Genomic DNA, 12,833 nt, shown 5'->3' with positions numbered 1-12,833 from the left:
AAAGAAACGGAGAAAATAAAGAAAATTAAGATGCCTTATTCGATAAATATAATGTCAGTTTTTGGGACGCATAATTGACTATATATTTTTCGAATGAAACATACCAAATTTTTTTATTTCCTTCTAGCTTGTTTATTTCTGATTAAAAAAATTTAATATACCTCATTCGATACATATAAAGTGAATTACGCCCGAAAACGTTGGTAGTAGTGATTAGACACTGCTTAGCAACCGGCTCCGCTACCCTAATTCCGAAGATCCCGGGGAGGAATCGAGTTTTACTAGGGAGATTTGTAGATGCTGGCACGACTAGTTCTTATCTAGGGAATCCGTTGGGCCTGTGGCGCAGGCGCCAGTTATCCGGACCGAAATTCGGATTAAAATCTGAATAACCGGTGGCCGAGGCGGGGGTGGGCCGAGGTCCGACGAGTTACGTTCTCCGCGGCGTTAATGCGCCCGACGTACTTTACGCCGGCAATCGCGAGCGCCTGTTAAAGTCCTCGTAAACCTTTTACACGCATTTCGCCGTTCCAGCTACGCGGCTTCTCGAGGCGAGAAATTCCCGCGATCCGGCCGAGGGGGACGTTTCTCGGCACATTCGAACACTTTTTGGGAGGGTAACTGCGCAGAAATGCGCGCGAAAGGGTTGCATGGGCCAAAGAGCACCTAATAGCGGTACAAAATAGTCTCTGACCGAGATCGCATATTTACGAACATATATCTTTTAATTTCCCACGATTAGGCTTTATACAGCCCCTGGCGAAAAGTATTCGAACACTTTTTAAAACGCAATAATTCTTTTCAGACTGAACTAAATCACATGAATTATTTTTAAACGTTAAAGAGAGTCCATTGAACGTGCAATGACTAAAATATTTTTCAAAATTTTACCACTATTTGGAATCACTGAGAAGAATAAAAAATTCTCATATTGCAACTTCTTCATCCGAGCCTGTAACAAAGAAATCTCTGCATTTTCCCTGTACAGGGTATCCCAAAAATGTCTCGCAATTCAGAAGTAGTGGATTCCCCAGGTCATTTGAAGTAACTTTTTCCTTAGCGAAAATGCAATCCGCGGCTTCGTTTACGAGTTATTAGCGAAAAACACTGACCAATCAGAGGCGAGCTCGGCTGACGCGAGGCGGCCCAGCTGACGAGCGCACGAAGCGCGGTTCCGCTCATTGGTTCGGCCGTCTCGCGCCAGCTGATCTCGCCTCTCATTGGTCACTGTTTTTCGTTGATATCTCGTAAACGAAGCCGCGGTTTGCATTTTCGCTAAGGAAAAAGTTACTTCAAATGATCTGAGGATTCCCATATTTCCAGATTGCGAGACATTTTTGGTACACCCTGTATAGGGAAAAATGCTCGCATCCTCGTGCACCCGTTCATCCAGAGCAACAGAGGAACAAGGTTACCGCACGAGAACGTCCCAAAATGTCCCACAAATCTTCGGCTCTCCGCTCCGCGTGGACATGAGAACGCCGAGCTCTCGTCACCCGGTCGACGCCGACGCTGTTGCTTCCGGTTGTTTTGACCGGTTTATGGTAAGAGAGTAATGGCGCACCGGATTAATAAAGCACTTGACGACGGAAGAGATTGGCCGACAAAATATTGGACTTATAACGCGTTCCAACGGTCCGGCGTCCCCCTAAAACCGGATACCGGGTAATTTGTTATGAAATACTGCCACTACGGGACTGCACCTTTTCCCGCGATATGCAGCTCGCATCGTTGTTTTCGGAAATATCGCTTTTGTCCGCTAGAGTAGCTATAAAAATACCGTATAAACGCTCGGAACGTCCATTCTGCGTGTAGCGTTACAGCCGTTTATAGCAGAAGGTTATTGCTGGACACGTGAAAAATAATAATTTAAGCATATCAAATTAAACGATTTGTAGATTTTACTCGTCGAGTTTAACTTTTTTGTCTTGACAAATTTTTTTTGGTACGGATTGAATTGTCTCTGGTTTTTAATATTGTTTATACTGTACAAATATCAAATTATTTACGTATTCTCATTTACGTATTTACACCGTGCAACATCAAACAAGTGAATTTATATGCTTCATGTAGTATAACATAAATTTCATTGTAAACAATTTATTTTCATTAATTTTCATTAATTATGTATAAAATGTCACTTCGTTTTGGGCTCTCAGAATGGTGACAGAATGGTGAATAAAACCTGTAAAAAGTTTTAATTTTACTAATTAATAAAATTGAAAAATTTTTATTTAAAAGTTAATTTTAATAGTTAACAAACTTTTATTTAAAAGTTAATTTTATTAATTAATTTTATTCGCAGTACAGTCTTCTACTTGTCATTATTCGAGGAAGCAATATTTCGCATATATCGATTAATATGCATAAACAATTGAGATTTCAAACTCATTTACCATTTAAAGATACACATTATTGCAGTCATTTTAAATACGTTGGTTTTAATACTTACATATTGTGCTTTTTATTTTCCTACGCTATACGCGGCATGGCGTAGCACGGTAAAAAAAGAATGTTCGAAGTCTTAAAATTAATTGCAGTATTTTTATATCCGTACCTTAACAGTTTCCGATTTGACTTCGTATTGTTTGATTCGCGTAGCAAAAATGTACTTAAGTTGTAGAGTTTAGGAAATCCGGCGATAACCTTTCTTTTTTTTTTTTTTATTTCTTTCCCGGCAGTAAATACTCGGCCATTTAAAAAGTTTTACTGTGACCCGAAGCGGTTGAATTTTGCTCGGGCAATGGTATAGTGATCGTGGTAAAAAAGTTTGTAATTTACAATTCTTCGGAGATCCTGGCAAATGTAAAACCCGGTAGAAGGCATACACCAGTTTCAGGGCGGAGCTCGGTTATCGGACTTAAAGGCGACGGTTCGATATAAACGCTGCCGAAAATGGTGCACTTAAAAATTTGATGGATACTTTGATACGTCTATAGCTTCGATATACGTAATAAATTGTATTGGTGGACGTAAACAAATTGTACGTCGTAAAGTTTGAACGGTTTAATATTTAAAGCTGACAATTTGCACCGATAGGAGAGCCAAAGGTGATTGTTTGGTGGAAGTTTTAATCTATTTATGTGTCTAAATTTTCACACACACACACACAGAGAAATATGCAGAACAAAAGATCTAACCCTTTTTTTTTATAAATAAATATTTATTTATATTTATATTATATTATATTACTATTATTATATTTATATTATATTACTATATATATATATATATATATTTATATTTATATTATATTACTATTATTTTGGTTAACATTGAAACCATAAAAGTATAGCAGATTATGTGGTTTCTGTCCTTTTAGTCGAAGTTTTTTAAATAACTCGATTTAATTGCTCAATCATTAGCTTCCTAACGATAGCCACATGTCACTTTCATCACAGTTTCCGAGAGTTATGTGAATTTCAATAATAATTAAATTTGTTTGACGAGCGATAAGTACCATTGTTCCCTTTAATAATAATGTATAATATAGCATTTAATGTTACTTTTCCATTTATACAAAGCATTCGCAACGTTTCCAATCTCGAAAACGGAGTAACATATTTCCGGAATACAAATATTCGCTTTCAACTTTATGCGCGTGCTTTAGTTACGTGCGTAAAATATCATTTTTATGCATTGCATACATTTGACACACGTGTCACGTACATTACGGAAATCCTACGCTATGATAGCTACGATACATTTAAAATGTAGATTTGTATTAAAATTTGTTGAATCTAAAATTTATTTGCGCATGCATTTGCATGCGACACGATGGCCCATCATAAATGATCAGAAATTAGACTGTTAAAAACGAAGGGGTGTTTCATATTCGTTAAATATGATGGCTATTAATTTTTCCAATGTACACTGTATCGATGGGTGCAATTAGAACGTGAGAATATTTTCAATTGTCGTAATACATATAACAACTATAAACAACAACTATATAAAATTATTAAAAGAAGTAAAACTATTTGGCTTCTGTTTCTCGCAGTTCATGCAAAAAATTTCTATTTCGCATGCACATCCAGCCTGTAAATTACATTTTTCACAATACATGTATAATAATAATATAATGATAATAATTATAATAATAATAATATAATAATAATATAATAATAATATAATAATAATAATAATAATTAATACTACATAGTATACTATATAATTAATGCTATATAATTTACTATATAATTTACTATGTAACTAATGCTATATAATTTACTATATAATTAATACTATATAATTTACTATGTAACTAATACTATACATATAATTTACTATATAATTAATACTATATAATTTACTATGTAACTAATGCTATATAATTTACTATATAATTTACTGTGTAACTAAAGTTATATAATTTACTATATAATTAATACTGTACAATTTACTATACCACTAATGCTGCATAATTTACTATATAACTAATGCTATCTGTATAATTTACTGTATAATATAATAAGCGACTAAAAAAATGCTTCTTTCGTACAAGAAAATCTTTTGAGCTACAGTACCGAAACATTCGACTATTATACTACCTCGAACGCTTTGAACGCCGCGTTCTCGTAGTGAATTTTTTGTCTGGCCGCCTTTCTTATACACGTATCGCCTCAATTGTTAAACACTACCGAACGACGCCGGCGGCCGTTAACTAGATTCCATCGGCACTGTTGCCACAACGTAGTCTTTTATCGCAGCGCCGACAAAAACGACCGAGCGTCGAAGCGACTTTTTTTCACCAAAGTGGAATCACACGTACGCAAATTAGAAACGGTCAGAATTACCGGCAGCGACATCCACGGCGGAAAGAAAAAATCGGAAGCTGATTCCCCGAACCCGTTGCTTTTCACCGTCCTTTTTCTTTTTTTTTCTTTTTTTTTCTTTTTTTTTCTATCCGCGTGCACTTGGCTTTTATCTGCCGACATTTTCCTGCCGGCACTCCTAAACATGTTGACGGAAGTGGCCTCTCGACATGGCACGAGCAACGATAAGATATCGCGGAATGAACAGAGATAGATCCAGCATCCTCGGCCAGATTTTTTGTTCAAGGAGTTCACGTCGCGAGCTCTCTTGAACACGGTATGCGCCGAATGACATAATTTCCTCGGGGATGCTTACTTTTATCTGATGTTAAATTCGGTTAATTTTCCGGCACGATTCTCCGCGTTATCCTATACATTTTTATGCAAATTTCTCGCGCGTTCTGTGCACATCATGCTAGAAAATGCTTCCGGTAATTAAGAAATTATTGAGATTAATACAGAAATATTTTCGATCGATAATGTGTTTACAGATTAGTCGAAGAGCAGAGTTAACTTCACATTTTACAATTTATTCTAATATAGAATAGATACATATATTTATTTCGCTAAAAAGAATGCTTGTTTAAAATTATAGCAATCACGATGTTATTTCTAATGTACGTTAAAATATACTTCTAATAATTATCAAATTATTGAAGTGGATACGCGAACGAGTCTGCATCGTTTTCGTTAATAAATTAGCTCAAAATTGGGTCGAGAAGCACAGTTAATTAGGCCAAGAAGAGTATTTCACAGTTCATTCTACCATACAATGGAGAGATCACTATGTAAATTACAACACTTATCGCACGATTCTAACAAGAACAGTTCGCAATAATTATGGCAGCCAGTAAAAAGAACTCCACGAAATTCTTTCGTAATGTATAATCAAAGATCATTTGCAAAATTACACCTGCGCGGTCAGAAGTCTCCGAGCAAAAGTTCCAAGAATTACAGTCCCGGGAATGGATCGCCACGCTAATAGCCCGTTTAGACCAACTAATAAGCAGTGAGCCACTACCATAAATCCAGTGAACGTTGCACCGGTAATTCGGCATCAGAAATTGCCGACCGGAAACGTGACTATGTTCGTGAGACACAGTGTAACTTCGAAACTCAATAACCGAAGGACCAATTCGGTAGCCCGAGCCTTAGCAGACTCGCGACGATAGAGAGAGAGAGAGAGAGAGAGGAACAGAGAGAGGAACAGAGAGAGGAACAAAGAGAGAGCGAGAGAGAGGGACAAAGAGAGGGACGGAGAGAGATAGCGAGCGAGAGAGAGAGGGATAGAGAGAGAGAGAGAGAGAGAGAGAGAGAGAAAGAGAGGGACAGAAAGAGAGAGCGAGAGCGAGAGAGAGAGAGGGACAGAGAGAGAGCGAGAGAGAGAGGGACAGAGAGAGAGCACGAGTGAGAGAGAGGGACAGGGAGAGAGCGAGCGAGAGAGAGAGGGACAGAGAGAGAGGGACACAGTGAGAAAGAGAGAGAGAGAGGGAGGGCAGAGCGAGGGACAGAGAGAGAGAGAGAGGGGCAGAGAGAGAGAGAGTGACAGAGAGAGAGAGAGAGAGAGGGACAGAGAGGGACAGAGAAGGACAGAGAGAAGGACAGAGAGAGGGACAGAGGGTGTTTGATGCGTTCCTCCGGTCCTGGAACCGGCGACCCGCGCATCGTGCCAAAATCTGTCAGCGGGAGATGCATTCTCCGGTCGCCGTCCGAGAGCAACAGTTGTCGCGCCCCGGGAAACTTCGGCCACCGGATATACATATAGATTTCGGCGGCGATCGCAAGCTGCGCCCGTCGACTTTACAACCGAATGAAACACGGCCAACGAAGACGCTTGACCCTCGGGCAACGGGTGTTTCTGACAATCGCGCAGTTGGCGATGATTTAGCCTGATTGGAACGATTATTTTACACGGGCAAGAACTCAGATTGTCGCAATTCGCAAGAAATTTCGGTTTCTGGCTGACCAAATACTTCGGATTTCGGTATTGTTTGTTTCGCATATGTTGGATTGTATCATCGTTAATTATGCATTTACAGACTATGTGACAACGAACGAATGCATTTATGTATTTAGTACAATGTAATGTAGATTTCATTTGCAAATAATTGACGTTAACCTCCGATAATTATGTGTAAAATGTTATTCCGTTTTGGGGTTTCGTATGAATTTAATTGCAAGCAATTACGAATACGTGAATTTAATTTACGAAATGGCGAATGTCAATGACACAAAGGAGGATGGATCTTGTAAAAAGATTCGTTTTATTTGCAGTACACAGTGTTCTGTTTGTTTTTAATTGAAGGAGCAATATTTCACGTATATCGATTAGTATATATATATAATAATTTTATATATATTATTGTATGTTAATTTTATATATATTAATGTATATTAATTTTATATATTATTGTATATTAATTTCAATATACAATTGTTAACGTATATTAATTTTAATACACAATTATTAATGTATATTAACAGTTGAAATTTCAAACACATTTACTATTGAAAGACATACATACATTATTGCAGTCATTGTAAACATGTTAGTTGATGTTTAAATGAAGTAACGTTGATATTGACCAGGGTTATTTCAACTACGTTTTTGTCGCTAACATTTTTATTAAATAATACTATACATACATAGATAGAACAATGACTGACGATACTTCATTCACCTATGGGAAATGGAATATCTTTCAGCAGACATCAAATACAAAGGTAGTTGCATAATTGGCTAATGAGTTATAGCTTCATCGACTAATAATTGGCAAGTTAGAATTAATTACGCTGTGGAACCGTGACAGCGAATAATCACAAAACTTTCCTTTCTGTCATTGCAAACTGCCGAGGGATATCGATTACGATACTGTTACACCTTGGATTGTTAATTAGAGAGTCAAACATTGAAAATGCACGAACCAGGGAATTCTCTAATTACAGTGAAATTACATTTATCGATTAATTACCGATGCTAGGAAATGAATGTGCCGACAAGGCAATTTATCGAATCATTCGAAAAAGTGCATTCGAACTTCCTTGAAACGAAGCAACTGATCTTGTTTATGAGCAACATCGTTGCTCAGAAAATATGTAGTTCGCGACTAATTAAACATTATATCTTCAGTTAGTTTGCGAACTTGTAACACGTACTTCTTACTCAGTTCTGGAACTTGCTTGGCTTCTCGTATAATACCGTATTAAATAAGATATTACTGTACTTACCACATTTAATCTTAACTTCGCGTAATTATGCATGTAACCAGGGATTTCTTACACGTCTGCTTCGAGGAGTTCGAAGTTACAAGTTGCTGACCACGTTAATTTTGGACGCCTGGTTTCAATGGGTGATTAATCATAAATAGCAGATAAGCAAAATCTGACTAAACTAGCGTCCGACGTTCAAAATTTGGTTGGATTGAAGTCTAAGTTGTTCGATGATAGTCGTTGAGACTGCAACGTTGCTCCAATGATAGTCAAGGATATTCTAAAGATACCGAATGGTGCTCAATTATACTCAATGAAGCTTGGGGACACTTGAAAAATAGTATAACATTTTCAAAACTGGAGGCTTCGATAAAAAGATGAAAAGCATGAATTTCTTATTTCTTTTTGTCATTCCAAGTAATAGGAAAATTTAAAAAAAGTACAATAGTCATTGTTCTAGTAGACCAGTCTCTTCATCTGATGACACTCAATGATACTTAGTGATGCTTGGGGACACTTGAAAAACGGTATAACATTTTCAAAACTGGAGGCTTCGATAAAAAGATGAAAAGCATGAATTTCTTATTTCTTTTTGTCATTCCAAGTAATAGGAAAATTTTTAAAAATTACAATAGTCTTAGTGGACCAGTCTCTTCATCAGCTGACACTCAATGATACTCAATGATGCTTAGGGACACTTAAAAACCCGTATAACAATTTCAAAACTAAAGGCTCCGATAAAAACTTGAAAAACAAGAACATTTTATCCCTTTTTGTCGTTCCAAATAATAACAAAATTTAAAAAAAGGTACAACAGTCTTAGCAGACCGGTCTCTGAGCTGAGAAAAATTCAATCACGCACCTGGACAAGCAATAAATCAGGCTCTCCATGGAAATAATAGCCCGCCAGTCGATAAACCGATCATCTCCGAGGTAAATAAAGCACAGTCGCCAAGAAGCCGAAAGAAAGAAAATATCGCAACAGGAAAACGAATTTGGCGGGGCCATCGAAGTTCTATTCCCTTCAAATTGCCACTCTGCGCGTAAAATCACGTTCGGTGTATAGCGAGCGTGGTACGCCGAACGCTTCTTCGTTGAAGAGAGGCCGCCTTCGAAAAGCGAGGCACCCGGAGCAGCGTGTGTTCGAGCGTGTTGGGCGCCGCGTGCGGTGTACACGCGGGAACGCGGCGTAACGTATAGCAAACAGACGTAATGTTCGCGAACAAACTCGACCGTTCGAGCGGGCCAGCGCGTAGGTTAGGCGCCGTCTGGTCGGTTCCGGGATTTCGGAACGCTGTCGGACCCCTTTTAGCCCGTTGCCTAAGGTGGGGCCGTTTCTCCGCAGGCGTGTAGTAGCCTGATTCCTCGGAACGGCCAGCTGTTAACCTTTTAGGCACGATGCGCCACTATAGTGGCTTTCGCGGATGTCATCTCTCTGAACGCCCAGCTGTTAACCTTTTAGGCACGATGCGCCACTATAGTGGCTTTCGCGGATGTCATCTCTCTGAACGACGCGCCGCTATAGTGGCTTTAGCGGATGCCATCTCTCTGAACGACGCGCCACTATAGTGGCTTTCGCGGATGCCATCTCTCTGATCGACGCGCCACTATAGTGGCTTTAGCGGATGTCATCTCTCTGATCGACGCGCCACTATAGTGGCTTACTCTAGTAGCTCGCTCAGTCATCGTTTGAATCAAATAATCGTCTTCATATGCATTGTTTCACACTTCTTTTGTCTTCACATAGATTTACAGAATATACAGACTTATCTTAACAATATAACTGTATCTTAACAATATACAGACAGAATATACAGACACTCTGTACAGTACATATCAGACTCTGCCATCCAGAGAAATAACCTCGCGCAGAATTCAGCCTTGCCTAAAAGGTTAAAGGGACGCGGATTCTGCTCGGGAACAGATCCGAAACTATCCGGCGGGAACGCACCCACGCACCCCGCGGTGTTCCCGCGTCGATCCGGCAATCGATATCGCCTTCGGCCGGCCTCTCTCGAGCTTCGAGTCGGAGTTCGGCTTCCAAGGAGTTCCGCCGAGTCGTTCGGACCGCGGCCGTTCTTCGGTGGCTCGATAATTGAATCCGGGATTCTTGCGGGTCGTTCTGAATAATTAGCGTTAACTGTTACGGCCACGGTCCCTTTCTTGGACCCGGCCGCCGTCGCCGCGCGACTCCCGCTAATGCTGATGACGCTCGTTTTGTTCTTCGGCTCGCGGATCCCGTGTCGTAGCTCTCCGCCGTTTTTTGTTGCTGCCTCCTTTAACGCCGCGATATCGCCCGCCGAGCACGGAACAGCTTAACGAGACCCGTTCCACTTTGTTAACAATTTGCTGCGGCAAATAAATACAATTACGCCGGGCGTTTTACCCGCCGTTTTCTCTGAATCATTACACCGTTCTGTTGCTTCCGTTCGAATCGCTTTCGCGCGATAACGCTTGCTTGCTCCATCGATTACACGGCTCCGAAGCGCTCGGCCGCTTTTTTTCTTTCTTGCTCGATCGTTGCCTCTTCTTGTTTTTGTAGCGGGCTTTTATCGAATGTACATATATTTACGTTACGTCGATTTACCGGGGCCCGGGAAAGTATTTTAACGCTTCGGGAAAGCGTCGGTTGTCGGACCGTTCGAATCTCGAGCGAAAGAATCGTGCGAGGGTGCGTCCGTTTTTTGGACGAGCTTTCTCGTTCGCAACAGTCTTGGGAGGACATAGAAATGGATAATTTGGGAAGAGGAGGTACGATTATTCGATATTTTTATAGTTACCGATTGCTAACAGCTATGAAAACGAGCCGCGAGGCTCCTCTTCTCAAATTGTCCGTCCATTTTTTTGCACAATCTGATCTTTTCTCTTGGAGGAAAATTCACCTAAATTGCAGTGGTAGGAGAGCTTCAAGCTTTGGTGGGGTGAAAAAAATTGGAAAAAAATTCTATAATTTTTTAAAATTGTCTTAAGAAATAAATTTGAAACCGTGAATACGTCCGTGTGATTCGTTCTTCCACAACTACCCTCGTGGCCAAAAAGAAGGAAAACTTTCCTTTTGTAAATCATTGAACAGTGAAATCGTCAGTGTAATTAGCAGACTGCTGATTACGTGAATTCATGACAGAAGTAAATAGATCAAACGCAAACCGGTAAAATCGAAGGATCATGAAAACAATTGTTACATTAGTTATCATTTTATTTAGTATACTATATTACTAATCATACTATCATAACACTAGTTATCATTTTATTAAAATTATTACAAGTATTATTCGAACGATTATCGAAGCACGAAGTAAAAACGTCTACGTGGCTTCTTCCAACAAATTCGTACAATTTTTAATTCGCTCGAACACCGGCAGTCCGCTAATTAGGTTCAAGGTGTCCTACTCTGCGAAATGCCGGGTGTCCCCGGTTCGGTAGATCGGCGAGCACATTTGTCAGAGACGCGGCCCCTAATTATTTTGTGCGCCGCGGCACCGGTTGCGTGTCGTTACTAAGCATAATTTGCGAATGATGTATCCCGCAGGTGGTAGAATTGACCACGCGCATCACTATAACAACGCTTATCGAGCACTGGACGAAACACTGGCGTTGGAGGAAGCGGTGAGGGCCGTAATGAAGGAAGTCGACCTGTCGGAAACGCTACTCGTCGTGACGGCAGATCACTCGCACGTGCTTACACTCGGCGGTCTCGCAACGCACCGTGGGAATCCTATATTCGGTAAGTGACACGATAAACCACTGTCTGATGTAGCACCCATCTTCCATCAAGTGTACCGCGATATTAACAGATACAAGCGCGTTTTAATGCCCGCGGCGTGTCGTTGCGTCGCGCGGCGAGTTCGCGCCCGTCAAAGGAGCCCGTTAAAGAGAACATCCGCCGGCGGTAATTTACCGGAGATAATATCGAAAACAAGCATTATCGCGGCATCTTTCGCGCTGATTCGAATTAGGCGCGGATTACGTAGCCAACTAATTTTTCTTGGTCATAAAAGAATTTCTCCTTTATGAGAAATAAATCGGGATTCCCTTCGATGTCGCGTGCACGAAATGCGGTAGAAATTTCAGCTGGAAAAACTTTATTATCGTTCGAGTTGTTGCAATTTTAGGGATAATTATTGGCGCACGACGTGTTATCTGAAATATTACCGGTAATTGCTTTTCGCCCGAATGCCCTCCCTTAACGAGATTTCCGAAAAAATTCGAATCCTTTTCACTCTTTAACCAGCGTTCCGACAAAATCATCGACGAATTCCTTTGATTTGCGTTTCGCGCGTTATTTTGTGCAGCGGAGCGCGGCGAGGTAGCCGATTAACGAGGTTCCCGCAGAAATTGTGGTCGAATTCTTTTACTTTGTGCTTCATAAATCGTGTTTACGATACCGTGCGGCAAGTTGGCTCATTAGCCGGCCCTCCGCGAGGCTCGCGGTCGAATTATTTGCTCCGCGTTTCACGAATTACATATCTGTCTAATGTATTTTATCGCTCGTCGGGACGCTCGATATTTTCTCTCTTAAAACGTGTCACCGCATTGTAAACGTAACACGCGATATTCTCTCTTCAAAAGTATATTATTACGCGACGAACAGAACGCGCGATATTTTCTCTTAAAAACTAGAACCGCGCGCGATAAACACAAGCGCAGGAAATTTTGCTTTCTGTTCGAATCGCAATTCTCTCGTCGAACTTCGAGGAGCGAACGAAATAAAACGAGGCGCTCGTTAATATCGTTAAGGATTTAATTTTCATCCGGCGTCGATCCAGCGGATCGGACGCGCGGGTAAATCGTTCCGTGAACGATTCCACG

At 40.4% G+C, this 12,833-nt stretch overlaps 1 protein-coding gene across 1 annotated transcript in view; it reads left to right on the top strand.

Annotated features, from left to right (window-relative positions):
- The window catches only part of LOC117219774 (alkaline phosphatase), a 445,727-nt gene that overhangs the window by 373,716 nt on the left and 59,178 nt on the right, over window positions 1–12,833 (top strand). Inside the window, exon 7 of the mRNA XM_033469198.2 lies at window positions 11,554–11,748. Coding sequence (XP_033325089.1) covers window positions 11,554–11,748 — 195 coding nt within the window. The remainder of the gene's footprint in view (window positions 1–11,553; window positions 11,749–12,833) is intronic.

Source organism: Megalopta genalis, chromosome 5, assembly GCF_051020955.1.
Source record: "Megalopta genalis isolate 19385.01 chromosome 5, iyMegGena1_principal, whole genome shotgun sequence".
Taxonomy (NCBI): Eukaryota; Metazoa; Arthropoda; class Insecta; order Hymenoptera; family Halictidae; genus Megalopta; species Megalopta genalis.
Note: the sequence above shows the minus strand (reverse complement) of the source record. Positions and strands in the feature narration are given on the sequence as shown.